The sequence below is a fragment of the Poecile atricapillus genome, chromosome 21, assembly GCF_030490865.1.
Source record: "Poecile atricapillus isolate bPoeAtr1 chromosome 21, bPoeAtr1.hap1, whole genome shotgun sequence".
NCBI lineage: Eukaryota > Metazoa > Chordata > Aves > Passeriformes > Paridae > Poecile > Poecile atricapillus.
The window spans coordinates 1432155-1451337 of record NC_081269.1 but is presented as its reverse complement, the minus strand read 5'-3'; the positions used below and the strand labels follow the sequence as shown (position 1 = coordinate 1451337).

Here is a 19183-nt window from a genome sequence, read left to right as displayed (position 1 = left end):
GGTCCCTGTGCAGGGAAGGAGGGAGGCCCGGTGGCCGGAGCAGCTGCTGGGAAGGAGCTCTCTGGGTCGGTGTTAATGAGGCAGCAGAGGCCGAGGACGGAGCTCTGCAGGGCTCAGCTCCAGCCGCTGGTCAATGCCGAGACAAGTCACTGCCTTGCCTTCACCTTGGCATCTTGTGCTTTAACAGCAGACATTTGTCCTGCTGAAATGTTCCACTCCAGTGACTTTTATCTTTTGCACTTCTTGGGTAAAACAGAAAATAAGTGATGGACAGAGAGGGTGTTGGAGGGGCCGTGCTGTCACCTAGAGCTGCATTTGACTGGGCATTGCTTACTGTGAGCTTGGTTTGATTTTGTTCTTCTTGAGGTTTTTCATTTTCAGACAGAATTCTCTCCAGGCAATACTGGAGATCTACCTGAACTGGATGGGTCTGCCCAGCAGCCCCTGCCTTACACACTTAGGTTGTGTTCTGTGACAATCCATGGCGTTCAGTCCTCACAGCCGCCTTCCCCCCGGGTGTGGGAGAGCTCAGGTGTGCCTGGAAGGTGAGTCCAGCTCTGTCCCTTCCTCAGGGCCAGGGCAGGCTCTGTTTTCTGTATGTGTCACTTCTCATCCAGTGGAACGGTAGTAGGACACTCCCCTACCTCACAGGGTGGCTGACGCTTAATTTGTTTATTAAGAGTAAAGGATTCTTTTGGATTTCTATGGTATTTTCTATCCAGAGGATAGAAAATATGATTGCTGATCTTGTCTAAACTGACATTCTGTGATCAAGTTATTTTCTTAGAGATTCAGTCTTTGTTTTATTTTCATGTCTTTTAAGGGTCAGTTTTACAAAGTACCTAGTTAATGCAGTAATTATTTGTTGAGTAAAGTGTTTCACCAGTGCATTAAATGGAAATAGAACACTAATTTTTAATAAAGTGTTATATTTTGTCTTCCGTGATTTTTCTCCAGCATCATAACTTTTTATTATTGCAGTTGATCTCTTTTGTTCCGTGTTGCCGTTGTGATCCCCACGGAGGATTTGGGGCTGGAGTTCCCGGACCAGGACCGGCAGCGGAGTGGAGGATCCGTGTCCCGCTGTCTCCCCGGATCGCTGGATCCGTGTCCCCCCCGCCCCCGTGTGTCCCCCCCACCCCGTGTCCCTCACCCCGTGTCCCCCCCCCGTGTGTCCCCCCCCCGTGTGTCCCCCCCCCCGTGTGTCCCCCCCCCGTGTGTCCCCCCCCCCGTGTGTCCCCCCCCCCGTGTGTCCCCCCCCCCGTGTGTCCCCCCCCCCGTGTGTCCCCCCCCGTGTGTCCCCCCCCCGTGTGTCCCCCCCCCCGTGTGTCCCCCCCCCCGTGTGTCCCCCCCCGTGTGTCCCCCCCCCCGTGTGTCCCCCCCCCGTGTGTCCCCCCCCCGTGTCTCCCCCCCCGTGTGTCTCCCCCCCCCCGTGTCCCCCCCCGCCCCTCGAGCCGCGCGCGCCTCTGTCCGCACACGGCGCCCCCTCGCGGCCGGGCGGCGCCTCCGCCCCGCCCGCTGACGTCACGCCGCGGTGAAGATGGCGGCGGGCCCGGGTCGGGAGCTGTGAGCGCCCCGGGCCCGCCAACATGAGCTGCTCGGCGGACGCCGTGAAGGACAAGCTGCTGTGGAACGTGAAGAAGGAGGTGAGGGCGGGTGAGGGTCTGGGGCTGTGCGGCGGGCAGAGCCCCGCAGTCCGGGGTCCGTGCCCCGCGGGGGGAACGCCCTGAGGCCCGGCGGGGCCGGGTCCCCCGGGCGGGGAACGGGCTGTGCCCGGGGCCGAGCACGCGGATCTGTCCCGGCGCCGCTCGGCCGGGCTGGCGGGGCGGTGCTGCGCCGGGAGAAGCTCGGTGCTCTTTTTCCCCCGGGCGCACCTGGAGCAGGGATGCCGCTGGCGGGGCTGCTGCTGCGGCAGGAGGCTGACATCGGTTCCCGCTCTCTTTTCCGGGGTTTGTGTTTCCCGTAGTACTCGTTTTTAATAACTTTTTCCTTAGCTGTGAGCTTTAGAGGAGAAGGGGGGGAAATCGCGGATAAAAAATGTATTCCTGAGGTGTCCGTGGATGAGCCGAGCTGGCTCCCGGGTGCCAGAGCCCTGGAAGGCTAGGAAGGGTTAATTTGGGTGGTTGTTCCTGCACACACCCGTGTGACATTCCCGGGCTGGGGCAGTCGGAGCCGTGTGTGCATAAACAGCCCACCCACCCCCCGCGCCTGAGCGTTTGGGCTGGTGGCACTTGGTCCTCGCACGGTGCTCCTTGTCCGGCCGGAGGTGCTCCTTGGTCGGCAGGCGCTCCGTACCTGGCGGGAGGCGCTCCTTGCCGAGCCGGAGGTGCTCGGCAGGACGGACGGAGTGTTCGCTGCGATGGCATCGCGCTGGAGCAGCTCCTGCCGCAGATGAAGGCTCCTACCGGGTTCGGAGGAGGTGCCCGTGATGTGCACAAGCGCTGGACCATGGGCACCTCTGCCGCGCACTCCAGGTGGGGCTCCCTGCGGCCACCTCTCCCCATGCACACAAATATTGTATTTTGTGTTTTTGTGGCACTGGCTGTGGTGTAGTTGCCGGTGTTACACAGCAGTGAAGTGAAGATGTAATGTTTTATCCATGATAGCAGTAGCAAGTATTTTAAACAGGTACCTGTCCTCCTGTTCCTTCCCCTCCCCAGTTAACTGCTGGGGAAGTCCAGGAGCCCTCAAAGTTCAGATGAAAAGTTGTTGTTATGGCCAAGGTTCCTGAGCCTGACTCCCCTGTCTGGTACTCATTAATGCTGGAATCAGAACACATCAGGTGTTGCAGTCAGCGTGGGATGTGTGCAAGGGGCAGAGCAGGGACAGACACGCCAAGGACAGTCTTGTATGTGCAGCAGTGGGACTGTGTCCCAGGATGACCCAGCCAGCAGCTGGCTCTGGGCAGGTGATAGCTGCTGAATGCTGCCAGGAACCTGCCACTTCGATTAGAAACTTGTGCTTGAGCTAGAACCTTTGAGCTGAGGCAGTGTAAGGGTTTATTTAGAACTGGGTGCAGTTGCTCTCCTGAGTAGCACTTAAATATATAAATAAATCTGATAAATGTTTTCCAAGTGTGAACATTGCAATCTTGTGCTAATGCATGAGATGCAAAGTGAAATGGATTTTTATGATCCAAGCTGGCTCAAGATGAAGAGAAGTAGTGTGTAATTAAAAAATCTGAGGCTAATTTGCTTTTAAAGTCTCTAAAATGTTTTTAATTGGACTCTGGTTTTTAAATGACTTGAGTAATGTTTGAAAGTGTTATTTGTACCTTCTGTGTCATCTGTATTTTTGATTTGTCTCTGATTTGTTTTTTCTTTCTCCAAATCCTCACCAATGCTCTTTTAAAGCACTTACAGTGGCTTGGCTTTTTAGGGGTTGGCCAGAGCTTTCCAGCCTGAAATAGCCATGAGAGCCTTTGTTGATTATAAGCAAGTTGAGTTAACACCCTCACCTGTGTCCTCACAGACCTGTGGAAGGGCCCCTGTCTGTGCTCACAGTAAGAAAATGGCTCAGGAGGAAGTTGGAGACACTGAGATGGAGATTTTATTTGTCTTCAATAATCAATTGACAGAGGCAGGAACTGAACACAAGCCACTAGTAACCACCCACCAGATGATGCTGCCCTTAATGACTGTAATTAACTTTTTCCAATAGAATTTTCAACCTCAATTTTTATCATGTGTGACTTCACACAGCCGCTTCTGCCTGCTTGCTGTGTGGTGGGGGCTTGCTGGGAAAACCTCACTCCATGTCCATGTCTGTTCTCAGAGCCCTGGTTCCCCTCCCTTGTCCTTTAAACCCAGACTATTTCCTGTTGAATGGTTTTCCCATAAGCTCAATAGCCAAAGGAGTTCATAGGCAGCAGATTCTTTCTGTGGGCTGTTCCACCAAGCCTGTTAAAATTCAGTTTTCTTTGCAAAGTATAGAACACTCATCTCCAAAGTCACTTGGTGCAAAGTGTTTAGTTTATTTTGCCTCAGTCTCTCGGCTAAAACTTCTGCATTTTTCCTTTGGGAAATTGAACGCTGTTTGCTTTTCCTCAGATGGATTTTCAGTTCCCATTGGTAGGGAATGTATTTTGTTGGCTCTCACAGAAGGAAGACGTGTAATCTGTTTAGAAAATGTAACTGCTGGGATTCATGCTGAGGCCGCTTGGAAGTTCACGTTTCAAGCATTTATCTCTCTCTGCAGGAAAATCTGTTGTGACAAGCAGACTCATAAAACAGGCTTTTTTCTCTGGCCATTTCCATTTGCCTCCTGAAATGGAGGGTTTTGCCATTTCTGGATTTAAACAGTACTTTCTAGCTGTGAAGCAAACAGGATAACAATAACCTTAGCAGTTCTACACTGAACGATTTCAGAGCACTTCAGAAACTCGATTGCTCAACTTGTAGCTGAAATGTAAGGACTTCTGAGCAGAAGTGCAATAGTTATCTAACAGCTTTTATTACACTACCAGGCTTTCATCAGGAGTAAGTCACTGCAGCAGGAGCTGTCAATAAAGGAGATGAGAAGTAGCTGCACAAGCTGAAGAAAGCATGGATGCTGGACATTAGGTTTTCTCCTTTGAGGAAAAAATGCTGTAGGCTTTAACTGTGTTTCTGGTTATTGCGGTGTGTTATGGACATTCTTCTTTACCATTTTTAAAGTTTCCTTATGACAAAACTTTTAAAAAAAATAAACATAAAGGCATTTCTCTTGTGCATTTCCTGAGTGAAGCTTAATAAACAATCCATGTATTATGATGTATGTTTGATGTTTGACTGCTTCTGAAAGTTTTGGCCCTTGTAGGATATGGGAGAAGGTCAGAGCAGTGATCCATTAGAACACACTGCAAATGCTGAGCAGCTTCTCTTTGAGGAGTTTGCTTTGCTTTAGATCTGTATAATGTATAGATTTTCTGTGCTCCTCAAGCGCTGAGCTCTTTCCTTGGGTGGGCAGAGCTTTCCTGTCCCGGCCCTGGGGTGGTTGGCAGATGTGTGCCCCCGGAGCCTGGCACTGTTCCAGGGCGAGCAGGTGTCCCTGGCCAGGGCTGATGCAGTTCCTGCTGCAGCTGCTCCAGGGACAGGCGTGCAGCCTGCTTCAGATGTGAGGCTCCTGTGTTCTGCAGGGGAGGCACAGAGAGCAGCAGGACGTTTCCAGGGCTGGGGCAGGAGCCACTGTCGCTGTTGGCCCCAGCGCTCCCTCCCACCTGCACAGGCTTCTCTCCAGGCTCTGGGAGCAGCCCTGGCCCAGCTGGAGGCTGCAGCCCTCCATCCCTTGCACAAACACAGGTGTAGGCCGGCTGATTCCGTCCCTGTGGGGGTAGATGGGTGGCTGTGGGGGCAGCTGGTGATGCTTCTGTTAATGAGATTAATTTGCAGTTTGGTCAGGTCTGCTAGTAGCTGCCAGTGGGTGTGTGTGGAGGCTTGTGCTCAAAAAGCTCTATTGTCAAGTGCCTCCCGAAATCAGAGACAAAGCAGCAGAATTCCCTATGAAGAGCTGTGCAATATTGCAAGGGAATAAAGGAAATAAGCAAAAAAAAAAAAAAAAGCTTGTGTTCTGTCTCATCAGAAACACTTGCTTTAGCTCCTTGCCTGAAGCATCCATGAATTACGTGGTGGTGAGGGATGACGTGGGATTGAAGAACACTGCATTCCAGCTTTTGAATCTTCTCATATCCTGTCTATGCCTTAAAAATGTTTTCTAATAACACTCAGTCACTCTCCAGAAAATGCACAGAGCTTGCATGGCATCTGGTGGCAGTGTGGAACACACAGAGTGTCTGGTCTGAGAGTCCTGAAAGAGTCCTTAGCTCTGGAGTCCGGATGGTGCTGCTCTAGAAAAGTAGGGTTGATTCTTGAATCTGAAACTCTTTTCTTTCTCAGCTTTTATACACTTAAAATTTTTGTTGACTGGGATGTAAATAACATCCTGAGCTGATTGGGGTGTGCCTGCAAAATGTGTGGTAGCAATGAATTGGCTGCTGAGCACTTGAGGTTTTGCTCCTCGAAACAACTCTTCTTCCTCCCTGTTGTTAGGATTTGAATTCCAGTTACTGTTGTCTGGGATGCTGAGACTGATTTCATGGTCCTGAAGGTGCTCAGAGTTGCTTTTTGTCAGTAGTATATCAGCCCTTTCCTTGGATCAATAAAACTGTGCCAAAGGGATTGCTGAGTACATGGGATAATCCAGATGTGAGAGCCCATTCATGAGACCTCCTCACACCTCTGCTTCTTCCCTGGTACCCTCTTACTCCTCCACCTTCAGCTGTGAGGTCCTAAGTTCTAACAGCCATGTGAAACACCACAGGAAAGAAACACATTGTCTGGCTCAAAGTTTATGCTGTCAGGCCTCAGGTGTGAGCAGTGAGCCAGGTTTTTTAAAGTGCAAAAGGCTTGTTTCGAAGTCCTCAGCTATAAAACATGTTCTACTTTCAAAGCCTCTTACATGTTTGCTTTTTCCCCTCCGATGTTTTCTTTGCAACTCAGTGGGCTCCTGTTTGATAAGAAGCACAAATTCTGGAGGAGCAACTTGATGCAGAATTTGAAGTGAGGCAAATGCCATGTGTTGAAAGGCTCGTGCAGCAAGTGCCAGAGCTGCAGCCTGCTGCCAGCCGGGCTGGGGGTGTAGGAGTGGGCACAGAGGCCCCAAGATGATTACTGGAGGGAGGATGTTTAATTACAGCACCCAGAATTGGTCTCGCAGATTGTCTTGCTGGAGGAGGAAGCCCTCCAAACCAGATAAGACACCTCCACAGGCAGCTGCAGGGCCCAGCTGTCGATGGAGCACTGCACCTGTGGCTTCTCCTGATCCAGTTCTGAGTGGAAAAGCTCAAAACCGTGGGACCTATCAGTGCCATGAAGTGGTACCCAGTTAGCTCTAAATGTTTGAAGAAGAGTGTCTTCTTGACATGGTTAAGTCTTCTGCCATGGTAGCACTTACTCTCGTATATTGAAAGTGAATTGGTATATGTTTAGTCAGAGTGTCATAACCCAGTAATTGTAGCTCTCAGATGAGAGAAGTCAAAGATGATGGTTGATTTGTATATGTAAGAGAGAAAGCTCCCCATGGCCAGGAGGAAATGAGTGTCTGATAAATGAGTTGGTGATGAGCTGGCAACCATTGAGGTTTCATGTGGTGTCAGGCTGAGGAAGCCATTGGGGAGGAATCACTGGCAGATGAACGGAGGGTGACTACAGGCTCATGCCAAGAGCCTCATTGGAAGAATTGTCTGTTTCTTTTTTAATTTTTGAAAGTCAGTAATTTGCAGTGATTTCCCTCTGGAGCTTGACACATCTTGAGCCCTGAAACTGGAAAGGAACTTTGTTTTAAACCATTAAAAAGTGTGATAAGTGTAATTTTATTTGCTACAATTGTTAAATCGTGTCTTGAAGTAAAAACTGAAGCCACTGCCTTCTCTGTAGGTGCTGTAATAATTTTGTATACTGTCTGGTGCAACAGAGCATCGAAGGCATAATTTGTAATTGCTGTGGCATATTCCATGCTTCCCAGGCAGGGGAAAGGTGGCCCTGAACCTCTCTGAGAATGTGTGCTTGTGTCGCTCAGGGATGCACTGTGCTTGAAAAAGAGCAGAATGGCACAAGTGGAAATGGGACGTAGCAATGCAATCTGAGCAGAAGAGACTGTGTTAAGGCCGAGGATGAATCATGTAAAAAGTCTTTCACAGCTGTTTGGAACTTACACTGGAGAAGTTCTTTGGAGAGTACTGTGGGCACGCTGAAATCTGCCTTTTATGAGGCACACCCCAAATAGACCTGTCCTTGTTCTGCCAGAGGTTTCCTCATGCCATGATAAACCCCTCAGGTTTGTTTGTGCTTTCCCTCCTTTAATCCATTCTTCCCTGCAAAATGTGATGTGAGGGAGTTGTTAGTCTGTTGATGAGGGGAAAGGGGCAAGCAGTGGTTGAAACTGAAACTCCCAAGTGCTGTGCTGATTTTATTGGGATCATACAATCATTTCTCTCTATTCATTTTAGGTAAAGCAGATCATGGAAGAAGCTGTCACCCGGAAATTTGTACATGAAGACAGCAGTCACATCATCGCCTTATGTGGTAAATGTCACACGGAGGAGGTCACACTCCCTAACCTTACTTTTCCTCTAGATATTTATTTTCTCTGCTGTCAGAGGTAAATGCAGGGATTTAGCTATTAGAAATCATGGTGTTCAGGCCCATTTCACCTCTGTATTTGCTAGATGTGTGTTTATATTACAAATTGTAAAGTAACTCTTAATAAACTGTCCTTATCCAAGTACCCAGCCAAGATGACAGGTGGCCTTGCTGCAGGCTGGCTGTGTGTTCCAGGGAGCTCCCAGTGTGGTCTGCCTGGTCTCTGTTCCTGGAATCCTGGCCTGGAAGCTGTGCTGCATTGTTGGTGTAATGGGCGGTGGGGTGGCAGCTATTTCTGTTAGACTCTGCTTGGCCAAAATTAGGAATACTTTAGAGTCTTCATACTTCTCTTGTCCTCCTACTGTGATTCCAGTTGGTTTTGTGTTCTGAATTATTCATGGTCTGAAGAACTAGTAAGTCTGTGCTGAGCTACCTCATTATTGCCCAGCAATCCTACCTGTCCTAAGGCAGGACTCCAGCCCGCTGCTGCTTTGAACGGAGGCCTCAATTAACTCTAAACCAGAAGAAGGTGAAGCTGCATGTTCTGTTTTTACTTTGGCTGATTGAATGGAGAAACCCTTCCAGCAGATTTGGCTAACAGCTCCTGGCTGATGCTCTCTTGTGTGTGCAGTTCTCTTCCCTCCCCCATTCCAGTTTCATGTGACTCTTCAAGAGGTTTTTCCCTTCTATTTAAAATTAGATTGGTTCAGTACATGAGTCATTTTTGGTGAATCTTCGTTATAAATATAGAATTCTTGTGAATCATTTTACTCTCCTGCTAGGCTGAGTTTAGCAAGAGTCTCTAAAATACATGATGACTGATTTCAGGGTCTCTCTGCATCAGTAGCTGAACAGTTCTTAGCTGCCCTAGGTCTAGATGGCTGAAGGTGCCAGTTAAATAGCATGTGCCCCTTGTCCTGGAGGAACTGCTCCATCCTGTGCTACCCTTGCTGGCCTGGTGCCTCTGTGCAGGTCAGCTGTGCTAATCCAGAAGGAGGGATTTGTAACCACAAGGACTCTGCTCCAGTCTGTGGTCTCTGCCTGGGTGCTCTGGGAGAGGAAAGCAGTGCTGATGTTTTCATCCTTGTGGAGAAGCAGTGAGTGCAGGAGATTCTGTATTTGTTCCCGACCCAGTGTAAAACCAACCTAAGTTACATCCCAGGAGCTCTGTCATCCCCTCTGATTTCTAGGAGGTCTGGCTCTGTGGTTCAGAGCCACAGCAGCTCCTTTTGGCCTGTGGCTGATGTGTGCCATTGTGGGACAAGATTCTGAATTCCTTTGGGCTGTGGTTGCTGTGGGAGAGTTGCACTGCTGCTGTGGGGCCAGTTAGCGCTGCAGGTGTCTCGGAGCACCTGCAGTGGCCAGCGCTCTGCTGGGAGCTGGCTGTGGCTGTTTGCAGCCTGGCTTCTGGGACAGGTTTCCTTGGGAACGGAGCTGCTCCATGACGTGGGGCTGGCGAGCTTCTGCCTCCTGCCCCTCCTGCCCAGCCTGCCTTCTGCCAGGAGCACTGGCCTGCCTGCTCGCTTCTACAGCTGAGGGAAAAGGGGAAGGCAGAGGAGCAGAGAACAATCTCTGCTGCTGCAGTTACCTGAAGTGTATTTACAGGGGTTCCAGTTCAGTGCATCACACCTACAGTGTTTGTCCAAGAGCTGCCTGCAGTTTGCTAAGCCTTTTCTGTGTGGCTGCCCATCTTTAGTCTGACAGTAATATGCTGCTTGAAGCAATTAAAAAACTTAAGTGAGCTTAATACTGCAAACAGGGTTTATTCATAAATGCCTCAGACACGGTTACTGAAATGATCTCTACATTTTCAGTATCTAGTTTGAAACGAGTCTCAGTAGTTTGTTCTCTTTGAATAATATTTTGAACGTATTAAATGAAGTAATCCTGAATTCTCCATGCTATAAAATAATTGTCATAGAATTCTGGTGGCTTATGGAGAGTTGGTGTGTGTCACAATCAAAATATATGTTGTTTAGGTGTAAATCCATCATGCCAGCTTGGCAGAGGGAATATACTTATTGTGTTTTGGGGAAAGGTTAGAAGTAAATGTGAGTAAAAATGGTAACTTGGGCACTGTTAAACATGCAGAATTTGGCTTTTCAATGAGATTTCAGTTCAAATTAAGGAAGGAATGAACTCTACAAAAAGGTTTTTTTGGCCTGAAGAATAAACCTGTGACCAGTAATTAAACCTGTTAATTAAAATATGCAGAATCCCTTTGTGGCTGAACTGAAAAGGCCAGTTCTGATTTGAGATCCATAATGGTATTTAATGTTGTGCTTGTGGCTTCTTGTAAACCGTGTTTGAGGACGGCAGTGCATGTGTCCCTTGGGATGTGAGGAGAGGAGGGAGCTGAGGGACTGCACTGCTGTTCCTGGGGGATGCTGTGTAGTCCTGGGTGGTTTTATGGCAGGGGCATCACCAGGTGCTTTCCTGTTCCTGAATCTGAACTCAAATCCTGTAAGACATTGAGGCTCTTCTATCAAAGAAAACAAGAAAATTCCCATCTTCTTTTTGTTTTCTTGATGCTTTGTAGCTTTTTTGGTATACTTTGGATACCTGACATGTGCTGTTTCTTCCCATCTTCAGTTACTGATATTTAATTTACCACCAGTGTTGGTTACAGTCCTTCACTTCACGGGTCTAGACCAGACTTACAGAAGAGAAATGCTTTTCCCCTTTTGAACCCAAGAAGAAAATTTGCTGTTTCTGGGTATTACATTACTGCTCTATTCTGACAGATTTGTTGAGGATCTTTGCTGCAGACCCTGCAATTCCAGGTGCAGAGAAGAGCAGAGAGCCTCTCCTAGAGGAGCGGAGGAAGCTTGGCTGGCTCAGCCCTAGGGGATGAGCCGTTCCGTTGATTTAGCTGCATTAACCTCAACTTCTTATTTTTTCATTCCCATTATGCATATTGCTTTTCTTCTCTTATTAACTGCTGAAAATTACTGTTTTTTTTCTGAGCGATGCTATGTTTAAATAACGCAGATCTTAAAAAGAGCTAAACAAAACCATGTCATGATCTGTCCGGTCATACTCTGGGAAAGGGTTTGACTGCAGAGCTGGATCTGGATATTAACTGAAGGTGTTTGTATGGGATCTGTGACTGTGTTTAGTCATGTGTGCAGCCCTTCAAACAAAAGAAGGATGTGGTGCCTGCCTGGCAGAGCTTGGAAGACAATGAATTCCCATTAGTAAGCAGTCCTTGGTGCTGTCTCTGTGTGAATAATGCATCAGAGAGGTGGCCTGAGGCGGACATCTTCCGACCCAGAGAGAGGGGACACTCTGAGCACAGCCAAGTGCTGGCTTGCCCCACTGCCAGTCCAGCCTTCTCTGAAAGCTGAGCAGCCTGTGAACCCTTTGGTGCTTCTAGACAGGGTGCTTGGGGAGGTCCATGCACAAACAGATCCATGCAGCAGCCATGCAGTGCCATGAGCACCCTTGGCCAGCTCTGCAGGGTCTATCCTTCTGTGTGGGTGACTTCCAGGTCTAGAAGCACAGGTGCCAGGTGCTAGGGGAGTTATTGTACTACTTCTTCTCAGTACAGTTTCTCTTGTGTGCTCCTGTAAGTTGTACAGCAGCTCTTTCAGCTTCCCTGCATTTCCTTTGATCAGAAAGGCTCAGATACAGTCCTAACTTGTGCCAGGTCAGAGCCTGACTCCATGGCTGCTTTGGTGAAGCACTCCTGAGCTGGCATTTGTGTCTTACCATGGTGCTTCTGCTCTCAAGCTTCTGCAGTGTCTGTGTACATCAGGACTGCATGAGCGTTTATGGTTCTTAGAAACAGAGCAAGGAGAGCTATCACCCAGAGTGCTTCTGAGATGTCTGTGCTTCAGGCTGTAATTCCACACTTGAGATCTGATGTGTGGGCCCCATTTCCATCCATTGCAGTTTCCTTTGGCAGAGCCCTGGGACATCTAGGCTTGGATAATCATCAGTGTAAGATGTTTCCTTCTTCAAAATCAAGTAGAGGGAATTGTTCTTTGAAATAGCTCTGTGTCACTGAGTATCTGTTCACAGCAAAAGGACTGGTGTGTTCTGAGAATCAGAGTGGCTCTTGGGTCCTCTTCACAGTTTAGAGCCAATCCAGTGTATGACAGGATTGTCATTAATGGATGTGCAAAACACTTACTAAGACTGGACTTTTATCAAACAGTTCGACAGTTTCTTCCCAGCTTCCTAAGGCAGATGAGTGTTGCTGTTGAACACGAAATAAGTCACACAGACACAGCTCAAGGTATGATGAAGGAAAGAGAGACTTTATTTCTTCTCTCACAATTTATAGGTTTCTGACCACGGCCAGGGGTTGGATGGTCAGGATAACACTTTCCCAACCTCACTGGCCGTGAGAGACGTCCATCAAAAGATGTGTAACAGAACGAATGTATACATATCTATGTTTACAGTTACTGCCCTGGGAAAGTCTTTAGAAACTGTGTCAACAAGCTCAAAAAGCTGCGTTTTTGGGGTGACAGATGAGTACTCCATTCATTCTGGAGGTGGGAGGTAGTAGGAAAGCACTTATATGGCTGGACTTTCTGGAGCCATGTAGTTGAGATCTGATAAGGTCTGAAATTTTAGGGCCTTACATGTCTGTAGGAGCACAAAGAGCTTCAGCTGAGGTCATGGATCAGTCTCCATCCACGCTGGCAGTGGAAAACCAGGAATCCTTGGAACATGAATGTAGCTGAAGACTCCTGGAGAGCAGATATCCGGGGTCATTTGGCATGGATTGGGGTTTGAGCTGTAGGAGTGCCCAGCAGTGCTGGTTTTCAGTCTCACTGCTAATCACCCCAGGGTTAGCCACAGCAGTTGGCTTAGTTGTGAGGCTATTTCCTTCACTGGTCTTAGGATGACTTGTTATCTCATTTTGCACAAAGTTAATTGTGTTTGAAAGAAAACACAATTTTGTTCCCATCATTTTCAGCTGGAATGACAGCATTCCAATTCTTCTGAAAATCAGCCCCATTAGGAAGACATGTCATATGCTTTGGGGTTTTTAGCTGATTACCTTGAGGCTTCTAAATAACACTGTGTTCAGATTTGACAGAAAACAAAGAATTCAGTTTCCTCTCTTTTTTCCTTAGCTTACAGAAATGTAACTTCTGTATAAACAGATTAAGGAATCAATTCCCAACCTGACAGTTTATCATCTTAATTCTTTTGGCTTTCTACCCTTGGCATTGATATTTTAAAAAAATTAAGATAATCTGCTATGGAAACGCAGATCTCTCACAAACAAAACAAAGTCTCCCTGCATTACTGCTCCTGTTTGGGAAACAAACATTTTCAATGATGAATAATGCTTAAAAAATAGTTTACAGAGATACTACCTCAACTGATAAATACATTAACCCAGAGAGTGTACCAGAGATAATCATAACTGGGGGGAGGCAAATATTTTTTCATGCACATTTAGAAGGTTTTTGATTGTGCTCCAAAGATGATGCTTAAATTAATGAGTGGTGTGCTTTAGTGGGGAGGAAAAAAACAGAGTGAATATTAGCTCTGATGTGAAATGAAACAGTTTTTGAACTGCATGTGTTTTTAGTTTGAGAAGTGAAATAAAATCTCTTGTGCTTTTTAGAGAACTCTGCTAAACATTTTGCTTTGATCCTGGGCTATCAAACTGAATCATTTTCAATATTTAGAGAAACTTCAGTAATTTTGATTTGCCCTTAACAGTGTTTAATGAAAGCCCTTCTGTTTTCTGAAGGTTGCTGAGAACTTTGAAGCTTAATGATCATGATTTTAAAGAGGAGCAGTCACCAAATTTCAACCCTGAAGTTTCCCAGCCACTTGAGAACTGAGAATGGGAATTGTCCATTGAGATACTTTTTTTATTTTCTAGGGAGTTTTTGAACATAAGATGTTCTGTGGCACAGCCCAACACAAGCACGCTGAGTATGGGTGAACAAGGGTGAGGGAGCAGGTTTGGGTGTCTTGTCTGTAGTCCCTTGCTGTCAGCTGGCACTCAGTGCCAGTGTCTCCCCTGCTTGGCATGTCCAAGTGACACAGCAGGCTGGAACTTGGCAAGAAACTGGGTTTCAAACTGGGCAGATCTGTGATCAGCAGGATAAAGCAACAGCAGCTGGAGATCATGAGCATCTGATGGCTTCTTTATCATCCTCCTCTTTTCACTTGTTTTTAATTTCTTCAGCCTCATGAATTCAATTCCCTGTGCACAGTTTCCATGAAAACAAGGTATTTAGCTGCAGTATTTCTTCCTGTCTAAGGAAAAATCTCATCTGCTAAGTACACCCATAAATAATCCTTCCATGGGCCTTCTTTTCTCTGCTTACCACCCTTCCAGCCCCAGAACTCTCATTTCACAGTCCATTAAGTCATGTCAGAATTTTCGTAGAGGCAGAAAAGGACAGAACCAAACTTGTTCACCTGACCCTGGAAGAAGTAGCTGTGGTGAAGTCATAAAAAAGTGACATTTTCTGAAGCTTGGTGGGCACTGCGATTATTTGAACTGTAAATCAATAATATATCTGCACTTAATTAAATTCAGCAGTGAATACTGCAGAGAATGTTCCTCAGAACTGTCTGGAGTTAATGAATTTTCAGATGGCTGCTGTCAACTGAGCCATACAAGGGAATTACCTGAGCTGTACTGATTTATTCCCAGTGCAGAGCTGTTCTTCCATTCTGTGTGTGATGAATTGCTGCCTCTTCATCTGATCAGCTTTTGTTCGTGTTTGTTGTAGGTACAGTGACAATGGGCAGGCTGGGGATCACACTGGGCTGTGCAGCAGTTACTGACCTGAGTGCACATGCACTTGTAGCCAAAAGCACGTGTACATGTGTGCAAACTACCTGGGTGTGCACACAACCACCCACCGGTTCTTTCTTACTGATGTTACCAGGTTCTCCACAAACAGCTAAATCTTCTATTTTTAGATCTTCTTAGAGTATCAGATTCCAAAAGGGGAAAAATGGTTCATTTTCCCAGAAATGAGTAAATAACCCTATTTCCCTGTCCTAAAGGTTGTTGTACTATAATCCCTGAAATAGTTTGTGTTGTCTCTTTAGGCAGTAGTCTGAGCTGTGCAGTTTGTAACTCCTAGGGATCACCTGGTTTTGGTTAATCAAAAAGCACCAAGGTCCTCTCATGTCTTTTAAAAGCTTCTGCAGCTTGAGGTGACTCTTCTGCCAGTTTGTTGAGAATGTATTATGTTTCCCCTCTGATAGAGCTTGGCTGTGGGTGATGCTGGCAAGGTGCAGTGAGATCAGTGCCTGCCTTGGACACAGAGCCAAAGGAAAGCCCTGGGGGCTCTGCCAGGGAGCTGTGCTTGCTGTGCTGTGCCATTCCTCTGCTGTGGCTGGAGGGATCCCTTCCTGCTGTCCTGTGCCACCAGGGTGGCATCCACACGGTCCCCTGGGTTGGAATGGGATGGCATCTGTGTCACAAGATGTGTTGCTGCCCTGCTTGGATGTTTTGTAGTTTAACTGGATAAAAGCCACGGTGTATTTGCAAGCACATTCAGATCGAGTCAGATGTGAATGTATTCCAGCTGTTCTGGAATAATTCTTGTAGAAGGAGCCTGGAGAGAAGAGTGCTGACAGCCAGTGCTGTTAGTCTCAGTCTGGGGGTGAAGTGTAGGAGAGTTAAGTGACCTGAGGGTCACACAGGCTGGGATGTAATCTGTCCCCCAATCAAATACACAGAACTGGACATGCATAATCTCTTGTCTGGTGGAAAATACATTTTGAGGCAATCCAGCAGCAAATTCCAGTGATTCCAATGACCCCTATGAGTGTGTTATAGGCAGCTGGGGACTCACCCAAGTTCTTGTGATGAGAAATGTGACAGTGGTATAATTAAATACTGGGGCTCTAGGGACGGTCACTGGGGAAATTGCCCTCAGTGGCAGCTGCAGCATTTATTAATAATTAAAGCTATGCCTGCTGTGCTTTTCACTAAATTTGTTTCATTAATATTTTATTGTTTTAAAGAAATAAAAAAAAAGTGGTGAAGGTGGAAAGAGAGCCTGTTTCCTAAGCAACAGCAATGCACTTTGCAGTTATTTTTAAAGGCAAGTTGCTTCATTTAAGATTTGGAATCGAATTGGTGCATTGCTCCAGGCATCTGGAAAGCTGCTTTTGTTTTTTCTTTATTTCTAATTGAAAGACAGAGCAAAATAATTGCTGGGTTAAGAGCTGCTGTGATGGTTGCTAGACAGGAGCTAGACTGTGCTGTGAGGAACTTCCCGATGCTGTCATGGCTCTGTGTTCCCCCGCGTGTCATGTCCCCTGTGTGTCACAGCTCCGTGTTCCCCCGTGTGTCACAGCTCTGTGTCATGTCCCCCGTGTGTCACAACTCCATGTCCCCCTGTGTGTCATGGCTCCAGAAGTCCAGTCCCCCTGGCTGCAGACATGGCCAGCACGGGGCTCCTGCTGTCAGAGCAGGGCTGTGCCAGCCCAGGTGTGCTCCATGCTCCTGTGTCTGTGCCAGTGCCGCCAGCGTGGGAAGAGGACTGGCCCTGCTCTCGGTGGCTGTGTCTGATGGCACTGGGCAGGCCGGAGTGTGCCAGAGCTGAGGCCACGGGCACTGCCCCATTGTGCCCTGAGGCAGCTCAGGCTGGCTCTGGCTGCCCCTGGGGTGGGGCTCCTCAGGGTTCAGCAGGCAGGAGGTGTTTCTGTGTGCCCCCCAGTCTGGCCTGGGGCTCAGGTTAGTTTTCAGGGCCCAAACAGTGAGGACAGGTCTTTTTCAGATGCAGGCTTTCAGGTGTTAAGGGATTTGGAGCCTTCAAGTACAATAAGGAGAGGTGTTTCCAGGAAATGCTCAGCACCTGACAGTGTTGGGCGTAAAGCGCAACAAAACACTGCCTTCTCTGAAAAAGAGCGGCAGTGTCAGAGCAGATGGAGTGCCATGTGTTCCTGGAACCAGTGTTCAAGTGGCAGGGGAGCGGCGCTGTCCCGATGGGCTGCCTGCTGCCACCCGGCACAGGAGAACCCTGCTCAGCACTGCACTCAGAGCCCTGTGAGGGCTGTCCTGCCCTGCCCTGGGCACACCCCGGGCATACAGAGCTGGCTCTTTTCCCTTGCCTGTGAATGAATTGGTCTGTTCTCTTTCATCCCTTTGTATGACTCTGTGAGTCATCTGCAGTCTCACTTCAGAAGCTGATAGACAAGGAAGGCTTATTTTTTGTTTTGATTGTTTTGTGGTTTTTTTTTGAAATTTGTATTTCTCATTTCCTTTCCCTGCAGCAGGTTACATGAGAGCTGGATAGATTTCTGCTGCAGTCTTGTGAGGCTGGCATAGTGCAGTGTTTTACCAGTGGCCATCAGGGCATGTTAGTGTGGTTCTGTGTGGCACATGTAAAGTGGGGTGAAAATACTTAGAGAGATTCCAGTTCATTTATATACTGCCATTACCTGTACTTTACAAGGTGCTTGTAGTTGCAGATTAGACACATACTCATGTAATCTGATTCTGAGTTCCTGTCTGTCCCCCCTGCTCTGTTGGTGACCCACACTTGCCCAGGGGCCGTGAGCAGGTGATGCTGGCTGAGCAGGAGGCAGTGGGAGCAGTAACGCTCTGTCCCCTTCCCGCAGGTGTGGTGGAGGCGTGTCTCCTGCACATGCTGAAGCGCAGGGCTGCTGGCTTCCTGCGCACCGACAAGGTGGCCGCGCTCTTCACCAAGGTGGGCAAGACCTGTGCCATAGCTGGAGACGTGTGCAAGAAGGTGCAGGAATTGCAGCAGCAGGTGGAGAGCAGGTGAGGCTGAGGACTGATTATCAGCCAGGTGGATGCAGTGTGTGTGTGCAGCGTGGTGGGACACAGACTGCCCCGTGCGTGCACAGGGGTCTGTCTCGGCCATGGCCTTGTCTTGTCAGTGGCTGTAGATGTTTGTGTTTGATCAAACTAGCAGTGAGCAAAGGGACAGAGATGGGGAACTGGGGCTTTGGTGCTTCATTTTGCTTCTCAGTACAGCAGAGGAGCACATTCAGCCCACAAACAGCAACAGAAGTGACTGATTACTGGTGATTTCAGAGAGGGCTCACAGGTTATGGTGGACCAGCTTGGGCTGTTGGTGGGAAGGGAGGGGATGAAAGGAGGAACTCAAGAACAGACATACTGGAAAAGCTGTTTTGGCATGCTCCTGCCAAACCAGGAATAAATTTGTTGGTATCATAGCAGAAACAGTTAAATTAGTGGATATGAAGAATGATGGGAAGAAGGATGTTACAGGAAAACTGTTCAGTACGTACTGGACTTAAGCACAACAGAATCCTGAAGTCAAGGACTTGAGGTTACTGAAAGTCTTAGACTTCTTGCTGGTGGTGAGTAGCAAAGTTAAAATTTTCCATGTGGTTCTGTAGATGGACTCACAGTGCATGAGTGCCTTGTCCTATAAGCTCATGACAAGAGCATTTTTAATCCTGTTTGTAGGCACTGCTGAACCCTAAGAGCTCTTTGCACATCCTAGGAACTGTTAGCCTCCAATCAATTTGCTGTAAGAAGGGCTTTGCTGAGAGAGTTTGCCTTCAATTATGGAGTTATTTAAATTAGCACTTATATTTCTGTGTAATTTTCTGACATTTATCTTTATTAGACTTGTAATTGTCAGACTTTGTTGTGTAGTTTTTGACTGATATATACCTATTTTTGATCTATTTTTAATTGTGCCTACTCATACAGAGAGGGAATTTATTAATTTTAGTTTTTTAAATGTTGGGAAGAAGGATGCTTTCTACTGAAAATTCACCAGCTTCTCTCCTGGTTAAGAGCCCACACAAACACCCCTCAACCACCAGAGAACTTGGGCTGTGTACTCTAACAGAGAGGAGCAAATGAACTTAAGTTCTGTGGTTTCTCTAGACAAATTTTGTCTTTTTTTCAGCTATTAACAACCACAAAATTTAAGTGCTGTAGAAAATATGCACAGCAAAGACACTATTGGGAAATACTGCAGGGGGTGGACTCGCTCTGCTGGATGTATGAAATGAGACAGAAGGGCTGTAACAGCATAACTGTTCCTGAGGCTGTGGCTTAAGAAAAGCCCTGTTTAGGATGCAACTAAACACACCCAAATTGTTCTGCTGTCAGTGGT

General features: G+C 47.5%; 1 protein-coding gene across 8 annotated transcripts in view; it reads left to right on the top strand.

Moving 5' to 3' along the window:
- The first annotated feature begins 1512 nt into the window (after window positions 1–1512).
- SGSM2 (small G protein signaling modulator 2) overlaps window positions 1513–19183 on the top strand; it is a 38961-nt gene continuing 21290 nt past the window's right edge. For 7 of the 8 annotated variants that reach the window (XR_009279282.1, XM_058854383.1, XM_058854379.1 and 4 more), the window contains exons 1-3: window positions 1513–1646; window positions 7985–8060; window positions 17685–17847. Coding sequence is in view for 7 of the 8 variants with exons in the window: in XM_058854383.1 (XP_058710366.1) it covers window positions 1590–1646; window positions 7985–8060; window positions 17685–17847 (296 nt within the window). In the remaining variant the exon portion in view is untranslated. The remainder of the gene's footprint in view (window positions 1647–7984; window positions 8061–17684; window positions 17848–19183) is intronic. The other variant, XM_058854384.1, reaches the window with a different exon arrangement.